At 37.9% G+C, this 16,656-nt stretch overlaps 1 protein-coding gene across 3 annotated transcripts in view; it reads right to left on the minus strand.

The window, feature by feature from the left end:
* ctnnd2a (catenin (cadherin-associated protein), delta 2a) overlaps positions 1–16,656 on the minus strand; it is a 323,353-nt gene that overhangs the window by 47,968 nt on the left and 258,729 nt on the right. For all 3 annotated transcript variants that reach the window (XM_056248935.1, XM_056248934.1, XM_056248936.1), the window contains 2 exons: positions 5,015–5,132; positions 2,105–2,290 (listed from right to left, as the gene is read on the minus strand). In XM_056248935.1, the coding sequence (XP_056104910.1) occupies positions 2,105–2,290; positions 5,015–5,132 (304 nt within the window). The remainder of the gene's footprint in view (positions 1–2,104; positions 2,291–5,014; positions 5,133–16,656) is intronic.

Consider the following 16,656-nt stretch of genomic DNA (forward strand, 5'->3'; position numbering starts at 1 on the left):
ATCCATATTTGTCCTTGACCCATTACTATTGCACAATTTTAACCCTCTAAACTCTGGTGTGCACCACTAATATTTTATTCAGCAAATGTACAAATCTAGATTGATTTGTCTCTTTTTGGAATGAGTCAAATCTGCTCAAATGCTTGTCTTTAAGCACAAAATGAGAGTGAAGATGAATCTAAAAATGACAATGTGATCCTAATGCTTCTTCTGAACTATCAGAGCGTAAAACCGCATCTCAAATTGTCAAAAACTTTCTCTTGCCCTTTCCTTGTCAGCAATCTTTGAGAGTAATGAGCACTCCATGCACCATTTCTCAGTGTAAACTCAAAGAAGGGTATCAGTGCTCGGTGGGTTGAAATTGCTCTGGTTTACATACTCTCTCCTCTCAGTCAATTAGCTCCGCTAAACACTGCCCTGCCCCAACAGAGCCGCGGCGGCACGCTCTGGTTTCCTGGGCTACCTCACTGCCATTTAGTGATAAATGATTTAACAGAGTACATTAGCCTTCTGTTGCCCGGAGGCCCAGGTGTCCTCTTTCAAAACGTCTCGGCTGAGGAAAAGTTCCGGCACATGATATGAGAGGGCACCTTAGGTAATGGGGAGAAATGGCCCTCTTTTTACAGGACAACAGGTATAGACTATCCTTGCATCTCCTTCCTTTCTGTAATCTGATTGGAGGGGACACATCTGACTGAATCCTAAAACAGATCTGCAAACTTATGTACGGGTGTTTGAGGCGATGAATGAGGGAAAAATATTTAACTGCAAAAGAAAATGCAAAATATCCCCAAACTATGTTTAATAAAACAGTCTATGCGCTCATAATCTCAACAGAGCAGTAGCTTTGATGTATTATTCGAATCTGACTGCATTAAAATTGTCCCTGCTTCTTGTTAGGGATGTAGAGACTGGAGAGTGTTGTGATGGACATCTCTTTCTTGCAGCGAACGCAGGTCTTATTTTAGCTAGTATCAAAGTTATAGAGGATTATATTCAGCTATTATTGGCTACAGTATATCACTGGCTATTAGCTTTATGGCTCCTCTGGATCGGGACATCTCCAGAGGGAGTTGTGTTACACAACTGCTCTCCCACCTCCACGTCTGCACGGAGGATGCCGGCTGGCTTTTTCTTGCGTGAGATTAATGAAGAGATTCCTCTGCTATGGAGGAGCTGCCTGTAAAAAGGTTTTTTTTTTTTTCCTCCTCCCTTTAGTCTGACGCCCACAAACACCGTGATTTATCAGCCGTAGAGCGCGTCCCTGGGGAAACTCACTGTCTGACGGTGTGTTTCTGTGTAGGCGGTGAGCGTTACGTTTGGAAAGGAAGTAATTGATAAAAGGCTGGCGTGAAAATCTGTAATTTGGGGAACTCACTGAAACATAAATTGGGATTATTCTGAGGCGACGAGGGGTGTGTGTCGAAAATGTTAATTGTGTTATTCATATTTTAGTCTAATTTATGCTCGGTTCTCTTTCAAAACCAGAAAAGCATTTTACTGTGAAATAAAGCTTCTATCTCTAGTCTGTTATATGTTCCCCGTGTCTTGTAAGGACTTTTGTTGTATTTCCTGTTTCTAGTGCCATGTTTGTAGTTCGTTGTAGTTTTCCCTGTTGATTAGTTTGATTGTTCCAAGGTGTGTCTTGTTAGGTTGTCAGTCTTGTGTTTCTTTTCCGACACGCGCTGAAAGAGGTAGACCAATCACAATATACTAGGTCATCTGACCAATCAGAGCAGAGTAGGCTCTCGGAAAGGAAGGGTTTAGAGAGACGTAATCCTTTATCAAACAGTTTGAGACACTGAGAAATGAGGTGATGCTGCAATGTATATTGAGAAATTAAAGTGTTTTTTGACCTCAGATGCATGTAAACCTATTGTAAGAGACCATCAAAACAAAATTAGGAACCTTAAAATAGCATAATGGGGCACTTTAAAGAAAATAAGGCACTTCTTTGGAATTTGATTTCATGTTGACTTTAAAGACCCTCTTTCATGTTACTTTGAACCTTGATTCCCAAGCAAAATGTGTTCTAGTTATTGTCAGCAGGTAAGGGTCACATCACAGTTACAAATGCCTGTAAATGCAGCACTTAACGGCCCACCTGGTCCTGAGACTTCTTCTTCTTTTTCTTCTTTCCCCAGCAGCCTGAGGTCTCTCCGTCCTTCCCGCCCGCGTCGCTACACAGGAGGCCGTCCAGCTCGTCCGTCCCCATCTGCTGTCCCTGAGACGTTTCAGCCGCAAGCCGATACGAGAGGTTCCTCAAAATGCATACACAGTTTTCTATGGTCTGACGGAGAAAGAGAGAGACAGATATTGGGCAGGTATTAGTCTAGCTTCACTGAGCTCTTGATAGAGCCCATCTGGCCAGAGGGGCCAAACTTCATCTATTCAACTCATGCTGGACAGAAGACAGGAGGACACACACATTTGTTCACTCTCACACACAACACTCTACATGCACTCCTTGTTCAGCCGTTTAGCTGAATAACGAATAACAAGAGTTCAGAAACAAAAGCAGCCATTATAGCAGGTGTCTCAGTGTTTTACTTTCTGAATTTTGGTTAGGCCTTTGGTTATTAAAAATTTGTTTACTATTAGGTGATTTGACTTTGAGATCCCTGTATTTGAGAAAACACTGACATTCCTAGGGCCTGTCAAAGATAACAAGGTTATGTCCAACTGTGTTTAAAACCTAGCTTCTATTTCAAGACCTTCTTCTATTCCACCCTTATATTTTCCTCTGTCTATGTCTCTCTTTCACTTCGTCTTACTTCCTTATTTCCTCTGTCTCATCTTTCTTAGAGTGTTGGCTGGGAGTGTAGGCCGCATTGGCACTAAGTATATGAAAGTACTTAATTATACGTCTGACACGGTCTCCCATTTAAATGTGATTAAAGGATATACCCGCAGATGGGGAAAAATGACCAGCCAAATCCATCGGCTCACACTCCATTTAACAGGGTATTACAAGGAGACACAGCAGAGCAGGCACAATGCTTGACAGCAGAAAATAGAAAATAAATGCTTGCAAAATGATGATGAAAAACGAGTGTTTTTCACAATCTCCATGTTTTTCTTTCCCCCCCATTATGGAATGAGGAGGACCATTCCCTGCACAAACAAATATAATGACTGTAATCAGAGAAATGCTCTGAGAATTATGCACTGGCATTTTAGACGTACGGAAACATATTGACTCACAAAAGCCCTTCTCTGTGCCAGACAGGGCTGGCTTTGCTTTATCCCATGGTGTTTGAGGAAAACGAAACAAGTTCTGCTGAGATTTCCCTGGAAATGTGCGACAGAATGAATATTGCACATGGCGACATTTGGGGCAACACCATCTCTCTTACTGGCAGCAATTTAGAAAGTCCTCATTTTAAATGCAAAAGTCAACAGGAGTGAGCTTGACCAACCACAGGGTTAACAGCACATTAAGACCACGGGCGGCATGCTTTCAGCAATTACAGCTCTGCTGGGCCAACACCTGGTGAAAACAGCTCCAAATCACCACACAAAGAAATAGGAGGGATTAGGGTGATTGACCTTTTTTAAAGCCAATGTGTTGAGTGAAATGGTTGATGTTGATGGATGAAAAAGAGTGCTTAGTGCTCTAAAAGGAGCTAAACGGGCATAAGGAAGAAGAAAAGGAGTAGCCATGGGTTGGAGGTGCATTTACAGGAAGTGTTACAGATTTAGTATTTTTAATTTAAGACAAAATTCAAAAGTCACAGTAAAATGGGGACAAATGGTACAGTGGCCAAGCCCATTATACATGCTTTCTATGCTTAGCACAAAACAGATCAGATTACTCAAGGGTGATGCTCAAGGGTGATGTAAATTTCATCATCAGTATACTGTACTATGTGCGCAAACAGATTTGTCTAATCGCACATACGCTCAGCTCGCACACGCGTCTCAAATTCTGACTGTTGCTTCACAGTCGAAAAAGAATTGGATGAGATTGACCTAACAACTGACTACTGGAGATGGCGACATCAACAGTCGTCTGCATAGACTCACTTGTACGAGGGGGATAAGAGATACCGCAACTCTAGTTTAAACAAGTACAAAGACATTTTTAACACTGGAGAGAAAAAGCGCAGACACAGAACAAGGATGAAGTTTTCTAGTGTGCATGTGTCAAGCAGCAAACAGAGTATACTTTAAAAGGCTGTGCGTTCAGCTGTATGTTAAGCATTCGCGTAAATACTAGCATAATTAAAAAAAATTGAATTGCGCAAAACTGTCAGAGTATGCAAAACAATTATAATGCTGCAATGTGATTTCAAAACGGTTATCACAGGATGGTTTCTGAGTTTAAGCTTACGAATGATACCTCATTTAATGATTACTAAAATATGTGATAGGGAAAAAAGGCACTAAAAAAGCGTGCCAAGTGCCCCGCCACCGGAGAGTGACAGTTAACAGGCTATAGCCTATTCACTAGCTTTCACAATATCTTCTCTTGTGTTTTGCTGATGAAAGAAAGTCATATAGATTTGGAATGACATGACAGTGAGACAAATTATTTGACATTTTCGGCAGAACTGTTTATTTAACCCTTTGAGCAATTTTCAAAATCCTCCACATACAGGCTATACAAGTGCTGTGCATTTGGAAACTGTGAAGAGCGACGGTTGAGAGCGCGCCACAGGGGGATTTAGACAGCGAGAATTGTGGGAAAGTCTGAAAATGACCAGAGGGAAAGAACTGTGTTCACGCTCCAACATTCACACCCTCTGCTCTTCAATTCTCATTAGGACGGATGCATCCCCTCCGCTCTTCTATTAGCAGGCTGGGCCTGACGAAGGGCTGCCAGTTAAATCATGATTAAAGAACGCCATTTAGAAGAGCGAGCATTCGCAACCTTCAGAGAGCAGCCAACCACAGAGCTGTTTATTTGTTACAGAGCGTTCCACGCACCGGTACACACACACATAAAAACTTTTACAACAGGTTGCCTTTATAGCACAAGGAGAGATGGACAGATCCCGAGAGGAAAGTGTACCTTGCTATCAATCTCACTGCTTCCGAGAGAAGTCTGGATGACGAAAAGCAGCGTGTCAGTCAGACCCTCGCACTCTCTCATCCGCCTCCGAGCCTCCTCTCCTGCTGAACTCACATTCCTGGAGAGAGAGAGAGAGAGAGAGAGAGAGAGAGAGAGAGAGAGAGAGAGAGAGAGAGAGAGAGAGAGAGAGAGAGAGAGAGAGAGAGAGAGAGAGAGAGAGAGAGAGAGAGAGAATGAAACACAGGTCAGTGATGAGTGCATTAAATCAGGGAGATTCAATCACACGGGTGCAGATTCCCTCCGGGGATAGAACCCACTTTATATCGTACCACTGTGACAAACAAAATGCAAATGTCTCACATTTCACGAGACATTCAAACAAATCGCTCCAAACCTCCCACCTCTGACATGTATTAATATATGAATATATTAGTCTTCAGGGGGAGAAACACTGATACAGCTAGGTATTTGACTGTTAACAGTGTGAGAGAAAGAAAGAATATTGGCATCATTTCAATTGGATAATCCAATAAGGATTCTTATTATTTTGTGTATTAAAAAATCAATCAGGTGTACACTGGTGAATATGGACGGATGTAATAGGCTTATTGTACAAACACAAACACAGTGTCCTAACCAGATACGACACCTACAAGTGAAAGTGAAAATGCTGTGCAATTTGACAAATCTCATCAGATTGGCTGATCAGAACATATTTGATGTTTAAAATGTGGTTTAAAAGATGACTGAGGACCAGTGAGATTTCATTGTGGGTGGATTGACAGCATTCATTTGACAATTCTGGGAGGTAGTAGCCAATCATCTCTGAACAAACTATTTAGTCACATGACATTTTTTGTGCTATGCATTTGGAAAATGTGTTACCACTATTGCTTCTATGCATATTTTCTTATTAATAATAAGCCACCAAATGTTTTATGTACAATTCGGACATTTTTGCTACCATTCAGTACTTTAGCTGAAAAAACTATCATAGTTTACAAGAAAATATTAAGCAGGACAACTGAGCCAATTTCCATAAGAATTGGACAAAATTTGGAGGAGGATAAGTAGAAAAACTGAAAAGTGTACTTTTTCACTGTACAAAATGTCTTTCACAGTCTTAATGTAAGACGTTGAATGTGATCAGCATGATGAGAGGAATCAGGTGTACTAAGTTTCATTTTTCTAGATCAAAGGGTTCAGAAGTTATAACCATTTCAAAAGTGATTTTTTTGAACTGGTGGTTGTGCTATAGAGTTGGTCTTAGAGACCCCAAAGTTGGTCAGATTAATGTTCATTACCATCACTACAAGTGTGCCAATTTTCATAATTATCCTACTTATGGTTTATAGAGCTCCCATAGACTCCCAGTGGGGAAAAATAATAATAAAAAAGCATCTCGATTACGTATGTAACCCTCGTTCCCTGAAGGAGGGAACGGAGACGTACGTCGAAAGTGACCGACTGAAAGGGAACTAACAATCCCTAAAAATCGTACCAACCCCAACATTTTTAACTTAGACATGACTTCTTCCAGACTGTATCTGCCAACTGTGACCTTTTCAATATCGCGGACATGCTGATGTATAATCGCATTTAGCAACCCAATTACTCAGCATGACATAACAAAAATAGAGGCCAAACAGCTAACAAAATGTATTGTCATGGTCAAAGCTGTTTAGGACAAAAACATTTCATATTTATCGCTTGTCATGTGCCTGGTTAGGCCTTGGTGTAATGCATTCAATGTCTGTGCAAATGAGACAACAGCAGACATTAAAACTCCATCCGCTTGTCTACTAAACTCTCCACAACAGCAAATCATAGTTCCATTAAACGCTCTACTCCTCATTGTACTGAAAATGCTTTGATATCAGTTAAAAACTCCCTTGTGACCAAAAGAATATGACACACGTGTCTCTACGCCACACCATTTGAAACTGCTTTTGGGAATACAGCCCACTCGTTATGATAAATTTTACTCACATCATCTATAATGGGAAACAAGATACATTACAACTCATAGGATTTACATTTCTATATTCACCAGAAGAACCGAATCAATTGCTATGTATCATTTATTAGAATTGCCTGGCCTCCACCTCTATTATACATGAATGTAACTGAAAAGGCATTGGAAATACATAATTTAGCCTGCATATGGAGCATTTGAATTACAAACTTATCTATTTAGTTCCTTTATGGCCCTGCTTTATTGCGTCATTAAATATTCAACAGGCCTGACAGCACCAGCTTTTGAATTTAAGACCTATAGGTTTTACATCCAATTTGTTGAGCAGGTTTTCATCATATGAGGAGGCACGGCTTACAGAAACACTCATGTCACAACAGACATGTTTCATTTGAATGATGAAATTACTATTGCATTACAACAGACACCCTGAGGACTGAGTCACGTGCTAAATCATTGGATGTTTATGAGGTTACTCATTGAAACCTGAATATGGCAGTACATCAGAAAATCTTTAATATGAATTACAGCCTAGGTAGACAAAGTCATAACTCTTCAAGTAATGTTGTGACTTTCTGTATTAGCCAAGGTCCATCTCTCTTTGATTGGGTGGCTTGGGGGATGTGAGATTATTGATATCCATTCTTTTTGTTTTTTTGATTGAGTATTTCATTCTGGGCAATTAATGACATTTATTAATGTGCTTGTGACTGAAAAAACACACTAATTAGTCATGTCACCTTTGAGAGATGGAGGGAAAAGCATGTGATTGCTGGTGTGGTTCAAATCATGATAAGCGCAAAAGAAATGACAGCCAAAATGACATCCAGCAACTGGGGCATGAGGACACTATCACTCCTACTGAAGAAATACATTTTAACCAGAGACCAAACATATAATGTGAAAAAAATGGAGTAAGTCTGTGCTGAACATGTTAACCCTAGTACTGTGACCTGAATATTGCATAAATAGCAATAGTATGGAACGCAACAATTTTAGATTTGAATGGAAGCTGCCTAAGAGTGACAGACATGGAGATTATTGGCATTGGCCAATAACATGGCTGCTTGGCTCACTCACAGAGGTGTTACATCAACTAACACCCCTGTAAACTGATAAAGGACAGTTTCTGTTCTCAATTTAGGTTAATTCAGCGTAAATAGTGTTTTGGGTAAATATATACATACACTTTCAGCTTCAGCGATTATCTTATTTGTTTACATTACATTAGATTATAATATAATTAATAAAAATAGATAACGAAATACTAACGCCACTAAACTTCCCTATAAAATTATCTATCTATCTATCTATCTATCTATCTATCTATCTATCTATCTATCTATCTATCTATCTATCTATCTATCTATCTATCTATCTATCTATCTATCTATCTATCTATCTATCTATCTATCTATCTATCTATCTATCTATCTATCTATCTATCTATCTATCTATATTAATATACATATACACACAAATTAAGTTATACAATAATACAATTTGTTACACACACACTAGAAATTCATACATATTTATATTATGAATTTAATTATATTAATATTACTATATAAATATACAATATTTCTTTAAAATAAATGCCACTGGTTTGATCATTTATCTAATGCAAAGATTCCTACACTTTTATATGTGATTTAAAATGGCACTACTGAACTTGCTGTTTTAAAAAAAAAAAGTTGTATTAAAACAACTGGAGTTCCTCTTAGGTAAATAAGAGGCAAAATGCTTTACTCGTGGACATCAAGCTCAGTTCTTGGCATGAAACGATGCTGTTCTCACCTAATGGAAGGCTCGTTGCAGCCCTTTGTGTGGGAAATTAAACATCCAAGCACCACAAGGGCCATATGGGAAAACAGTTAATCAAAGGTTATGCTAATGCACATCAGGCTGAGAAGAGCTCTGGGCTCCCAACGCTTGCCTCCCCTTTATGCAATAAAACAGTTATGCGGGAGACATAAATGATGAGACATTACTATTCATAACCAAGAGACTACCCAAACCAGATGTCGGAATACACAACTGGTGTGCTTTTAGTCAGATTTCCAATTTATTTCTAGTTATTTTAAATGAATCTCTGCCACAGAGCAGTGAAACAAACTTCCTAATTTTTCTAAATAAAGTTTGTATATACTCATTTTAAAATGAAAGCCGGACCCTCTGCTAATGTCAAGGGGAACATCCCATTGATCATTTTGATGGCTTACACTCATTTATAAATGCAGGAAGTGAACCACACAATTGCATGCGCAAGGTACATGCCTCTGTGACTGAAACAAATTGGCACAAACTTCATGAATTATTGAAGATGATACCACATAACCGTGGACAGAGCAAAAAGTTATCATCCACTGCACAAGACAGGAGGGCGCAGCAGTTGGAAAAGTTTCTCTCTGTTTGCTGTTTGGAAAGGGCAGAGTGATATAAAGTTCATATAGTTCAAAAACTATATCTCCACAGAGAATGAAGACAAGACTTCACACATTATATATATATATATATATAAAAAATGGTAACATTACATTAAATATCCAGTTCATTTGTGATAACGTTAGTGCATTAACTATTAATTAATGTTAATAATTACAACTTGTGATTTTAAAAATGCAATAGTAATACATTAAATTAGCATTAGTTGTTGAAATTAACATTAATAAATGCAGTAGAAGTATTATATATATATATATATATATATAAATAATTTGTTAACATTATTTTATCTTTGATGTAGGTGTAAAAAACCAGCTAGCAGAAATAAACAAACGCATGCAAGCATGCACGCACCAACACACACACACACACACACACACACACACACGGCATCTTGTCTAGTGGTCACACCTTAATTTAGCAATTTCTATAGTATTGCATCCTTCTCATGGCCATTTAATAATTATTCGCTTTTTAGTGCAAGTGAATCTCTTTTTTGGCCCATTTTACCTGTAAAAGAAAACCTACTTAATAATTATGCACATATGACTATAAGGCGTTTTTCACTTCCAGCCTTCATTAACAATTATATATCACTTATAAATGATTATATACAAAATTAATAGTAGTTATTAAGATTGATGTGGTTTGGATTTGGTAAAATGTGTTGGAAAATATGATCAGGATATTAACTTGACTAATAATAATGCACGCCCATCTGTGCATTAAACGATTTTAATGCACTTCGTGACGGGTGGTTCTTTGCCTCCATGACGTACCTACATATATATGTATATAATCAAAATAATAATACAAATCCAACCATTAGCTTTCAATAGTGAGTCACAACAACGTTCCAAGTCATTCTGGGTTATTAAACAGTCAAATGAGTCTCATTAACAGCACACAGGGAACATTAATGGGAAGAGAGGAGACCTCAGGGTTTGAGTTCCTCCATAAACACAGATCATGAGCATCTACTCCCTCTTCTGCCAGCAACAGCAACCAATTAAAGTGTTTCATTTCCTGTTGGCCTTCTTCTCCCATTTCCTCTCGGCTCACAGCAGTTTTTGCAAATGCATCAAACTCTTTCCAGCCTGTAGGAAGGGGTGTCCCGAGGAACACGTGGAGCCCTGTAATTGAGACCGAGCCATGAGAGATGATTCACTTCTGATGGTGAGTGATGGATGTGACTGAGGGTGCGTCTGCTCGCAGCTTGGCAGGAACGTAGATGATGCATCATGCGGTCCGAGAAGAGAAAAAGAGAAATTGTTTCATTACTTTTCAAGGTGTGTCATGCTGGACTGATATTAGAGGGAGAAGAGGGAGGGCAGCAATTAGAGGACGGTGGCGGCTTGATTTATCAGAACATCACTTTGATGGAGTATTCCAAAACGATGAAATTATTTAATAAATCCCCCTCGGCTGATGCTGACAGGGCAAAAGTGCAAAGTGGCTGATATTGTCCATAAAGCATTTTGGTGTGAATATTTAGCTGGTGGAGAACAGCTATACGCCTACAGATAAGCACAAAAGGAGCAATGCACCATTGTGTACAGAGTGAGGTTGGGTAGGGAGAAAAAGGTAATAGAGAGATAACAGAGCATTACACTATTCTTGATATATAATAAAATGATGCTGCAAAGACTTCCTACATCACTGTGCTAGTTTCATGTCTCTTGTATCACTCTATATTTACATTCTTCTATCATAATAAAATAATAATTAATGAATAAAATTAATAAATGAATACATAATAAATAAAGCTAATAATTAATACATATTTGTGCATTAAATTTGTATTTGAGTTATAATAATAATAAATTAACAAAATAAAAAAAGTTTTTTTTCAAATACATAATTTTAAATTACATTTTTTTTTAAATCAGTGGCTTTGCGCCACTCCACAGTCACTTTCTTCTCACATTATAGAATAAATAAAATTAATAAATAATAAAATAAAGCTAATAATTATTAAATAAATGGGCATTAAACAAAATAAAAATAATAATATCATCTACGTTCCGTAATGTTCTTTTGTTCGGTTCTCTTGTTGTGAAGCACTTTGGTCAGTCTGCGACTGTTTTAAATTTGCTATATAAATAAAGTAAACTTGAAAGTTGAATAATTTTTTAACACAAATACATAACTTGCATTTATTTTATTATTTATTAGCTTTGCATCACTACACAGTAATTTTCTTATCACATATCAAAATAATAAATGAATAAAATAAAGCTAATAAATCATAATTAAATGGACATTAATAAGTATTTGGATAAAAAAAAAGTTTTTGTGTGTGTGTGTGTATTGCTTATACACGCACACACGCACACAATAAAAAAAAAACAGCCCAAATCACGTTGCTAGCTCTAAAAACTTATGCTTTTAAATTAGTAACAGAGGCTTGGGTGTGTCTTGTGAGCTAGTAATGTCTTTGTATGCCTGTATTTGACTGTACAGTATTTCTAAACACAACACTGCTTTAGGGATAAATGGAATGATTGTCTCCAAATGGCTGAATTATAGAAAAAACTTTGTACACAGTGTCCATTGTAAAACAAGAAAGCGCCATCAGTGTTTAATAGTTATCTGAAGAATACCAACATTGGTCAACACCAACACAAAGCACTGCAATTAACGTCAAGACTGAAGTATGCAAGGTCACACGATTCACTGTGAACTCGTCAATCGAGTTCTTGGTAATTTTCCACAATTAATGAGCCCCTTAGATTTTATTGCTTATTCATTCACTTTCATTTCTGTCACTCGCACACTCCATCTAATTAATTAGCACACTTTGTTAGCAAATTACTTATTGAACACAATTAGTGGTGTTTTCAATCAAGCACACCTTAAAAATTCCTTACAAGGAGAAACGTCCGTTCCTTCATGCTTTAATGGCCTTGGTTAAATGAACTATTCAACAGCTCCAATGTGCTCTAGTAAAAATAAACTCAAACACTCAGGTGACCACTGGGAATACAGGGGAAATGTCTTCTTCAGGCTTGCTTAGTAGGGCAATTCCTTCACAATTTCTAAACCTTATCTGAAAGAAGCAGATTTTGACAGATTATCCCTTAGATGCACTGTGAGGTTTCATGACAGCAGCCAAAATGAAGATGTGCCAGGTCAGCCGGCTGACACGGGAGGGTGGGGGGCGGTTACCACGGTTACAGAAGCCAAATGGCAAGGTGAGCCAGAAGCACCTGAGCATCTGGAGCACCAACAGCATCATTTCCCTTTCCTGCAGTCCAACATGGACCTCCACAGCTGCTCAAACACTGAACACAATTACCTGCTAAGAGGAGAGAGCGGCTTCAATGTCTTACAAGGCATATCAAAAGTGGTTATCTCTCGGCAATGTCTGCTAACAAAGGGTTTTTGATTTTGTCAACAAAGATGAGAAGAAAAATGTGAAGCACGAGCACGATGATAATTAAACGGTAATTTAAAACAAACTGAAAACATGACAAGAAAATAACACTGCACAATGTTAATAATGCACTAACAATGTTTATGATTAAGAAGAAAAGTTTCAAATAATCATTGTGAATAATTAGTTTGAGGATAGTTTGTTATATGAATAGTTTCATAATAAATAGTTAGTTACACTTTTGATCAATTTAATGTGTCCTTGCTGAATAAAGGAATTCAATTCAAAATGGGTTGTTCTGAAGCTCAGTGAATTCTGAGATACTGAGATAGGTGCTACCTTTGCAATGAGTCAGTTTGTGAAATGTCATCTCTGCTAGAGATTCCACAGTCAACTATAAGTGGTATTATTGGAAAGTGGAAGAGTTTAGGAAGAACAGCGACACAGCCATGAAGCGGAAGACCATGTAAAGTCACAGAGCGGGGTCACCGAGTGCTGAGGCGCATGGTAAAAGTCACCGAAACACTGCTGATTCCATACCTGAACCAGACAGTTGATGGACCCCCATTGACTTCCATAGTAGGAAGAAAAATACTATGGAATAGTGTTGTCACGGTACCAAAATTTCAGTATTCGGTACCAATACCAGTGAAAATCCACGGTTCTCGGTACCAATTTCGGCACCAAAGCTTAATTTAGATAACATTTACATATTAAAGTGTATATCACAGTTACAAAGATGGAAACTGTAGTATTAAAAACACTTTACAATAAGATTCTATTTGTTAGATAACATTAGATAAAATGACCTAACAATAAACATAGTTATATACTGTAGCAATTATTCTCCTTGGGGTTAATTTAAAAATATACTAATACATTTATTAACATTATTTAATGCACAATGAATGAAGTGAACAAACATGAACAATCAAGTGTTTGTATTAAATAACATTCACAAACATTAATTAATGTTGTAAAAATATATTGTTCACTCAATGTGTTGATGTTAACACATTAAGTAATGTTAATGAATGGTATCTTATTGTAGTGTTACCAAACTATACAGGAGATAAAACATGTTTTATTTGACTTAACTGTAGCCTACTTTTATTCAATCCAAAACTGCCAAAAATGTCACTCTTGCCTGTCTTCAAAACTTGAGAACCCTGTAGCTGATTTCTAATGCAAGGGCTAGAAATCAATTAATTCTTTGCTGATACTTCCTCGTCATCACGGAGAGCGCAGTTTGCACCGCTTTCTCCTTCTCTCCACAAGCGCTCGCTCTCGCGTGTCTGCGCTATGCAACCATAAACAGTGACGCGCCTGGAAAAACAAGCTCGCACGTCGCTTCTATTATGAGCGCGCTTCCCGCGTGCCTACATTTGAAATTTGCACGCGCAAAAAAACGTGCTATGTGAACGTGTGAACGGCCCTTTATGGCAACATGACATTAGCCCGATTCAACATATTTCCATATGTGGCTCTTTCCTCCTTTCTTGTCAACAAGTGGATTCAGAGCCAACGCATTAGCAGCGCCGCCGGTCGCCATGTCTCAGTGTTTTTATGAAGAGGACGCAACTCTGCACCTTTCGGACAGCACATCAAGAACCGGATTAACCCGGTACTCGGTACCTAGAAAAGCTGGTACCGTAACCGTTAATTTTTTTTAGTACCGACTTGGTACCGAAGTACCGACTTTTTTGACAACACTACTATGGAAGTCAATAGGGTTCATTCAACTGTTTGGTTACAGAGATTCTTAAAAATATCTTCTTTTGTGTTCAACAGAAGAAAGAAATTCATACAGGTTTGGAACAACTGTGAACTATTCCTTTAAGAACAAACTCATAACAGGCCTTTTAATGCAGTTTCTTGGGAGAAAAATGTACCATTAGCAAGTCTAAACTTAAGTTCTCATGTTTACTCTTTGATCTCACTATAGGAAAAGTGCATTTGCCTCAAAAACAATCCCTCTATCAACATTTGAAGGGTTCGAGGGAAGCTTTGACACAGGTTCGATTAAGATCCTGCTGACAGCTGGTGAGTTGCTGAATCTAAACAGAGTGCGGAGCTGTTTAACTGTGTAAATGGCTGATTCATCCATTCACTGAAGTCTGACAAAGAAAGCAAAAAAGGAAAATCCAATGCTGTGATGCCTTTTTGGGATGTCATAAGGGATTGTGCTTTGTGGCTGAGAAAATCTCTTTCTATTAGATAGATTTTTTTTTTTCCCACGGAGACCCGCAGGTTTCAGAAATTTGATTTCTGCTTGTGGAAGTGATTTACAGCAGCAGTGTGTCAAACTCCCATTGGGACGAGGCTCAATTCCAAAAACACTGCTTCACTGATTTTCAATGGCTTGCTCAAGTGTTCCCGCCTCCAAGGGCGAGAAAAAATCCCACTTTGACGAACATCATCAATCCGAATTGAAGTATTTAATGTCAGAAATTGACAACATGACTGTCTCCAAAGTGATACCCAGAAGAGATGGCAAGAATGTAATGTAAATGCCTCAGTCAAATTATCATGAAATATTTTCGGAGCATGATGCATATTTCAGTTTTAATGTCTGTTTTGCTTGCAGTATGTTAAATAAAACATCTTACTGCTAAAGTTGTAAATTGTACAGGGCAGTGTTTATGATATATTCAAAATGGTAATTCATCTTTCTGAATGAGTCATTAAAGGATCTGGCTCGTGAGTCAATCGTTTCGGGAATAACTCTTGTTTTTGCTTCAATAAAAGAACCCATTCATAAGAGGCATCTATCTATCTGCTCATGAAATCACACAACATTGGTCTCACTTTAAGTTTTTGAATCACTAAAAAGAATGCGTTCATTCTTTTTCAGTCATTTGCTCTTGAATCACACTACATTGGTCTAATTCACTAAAATTGACAATTTGGTGGCGATTCAGACAGCATACTGTATGTTTTATCAATCACTAAAAAAGAACCACAACAACACGAGTCATTCTCTTGTGAATCACACTACACAGGTCTCGCTGTATGTTTTGGGATTCAATAAAAAGAAAATGTTTATAAGAGTCAGTTGCTTATGAATCACACTACTTTGGTCTCATTGTAGACTTTTAAAGGGATAGTTCACCCAAAAGATTTTGTCATTACTACTGACCATCAAGTTGTCCCAAACCTGTATGAGTTTTTTTCTTCAGTTGAACACAAAGGAAGATATTTTAAAGAATGTTGGTAACCAGACAGTTGACAGCACCCATTGACTTCCATAGTTAAAAAAAAAAAAAAAAAAAATCCTATGGAAGTCAATGGTTACCGTCACCTGTCTGGTTACCAACATTCTTCAAAATATCTTCTTTTGTGTTCAACAGAAGAAAGAAACTCATACAGGTTTGGAACAACATGAGGGTGAGAAAACGATAACAAAATACATTTTTGGGTGAACTATCCCTTTAAGAGCCATTTGCACATGATGTACACTAAACTGGTCTCGCTATGCATTTTTGATTCACTAAAATACCCTGTTTATAAGAGTCATTTACTCGTGAATCACACTACCCCAGTCTCACTGTATGTTTTTGATTCACTAAAAAACTGGAAAGATTGTGATTAATTGGAAATTCCATATTAAATTGCACTGTGCATGCGGTGGAGGATACGTGTGGTCCACAATTACACAATACGCATAAGATACACATTTTACTTTCTGACAGACTAATACAGTATGCGGAGGATGGTAATTGCCTCTTTACAGCGCTCCGACAGAAGATGATTTGTTTGAAACACAAGACACTGCCATTCACTCGGAGGAGTAATTTACTGCTGGAATCAGAAGCAGACTTGTTATTTACAGAAAAATGAAAA

The sequence above is a fragment of the Rhinichthys klamathensis genome, unplaced genomic scaffold (assembly GCF_029890125.1).
Source record: "Rhinichthys klamathensis goyatoka isolate OS25496 unplaced genomic scaffold, OSU_Roscu_1.1 h1tg000059l_1, whole genome shotgun sequence".
Taxonomy (NCBI): domain Eukaryota; kingdom Metazoa; phylum Chordata; class Actinopteri; order Cypriniformes; family Leuciscidae; genus Rhinichthys; species Rhinichthys klamathensis.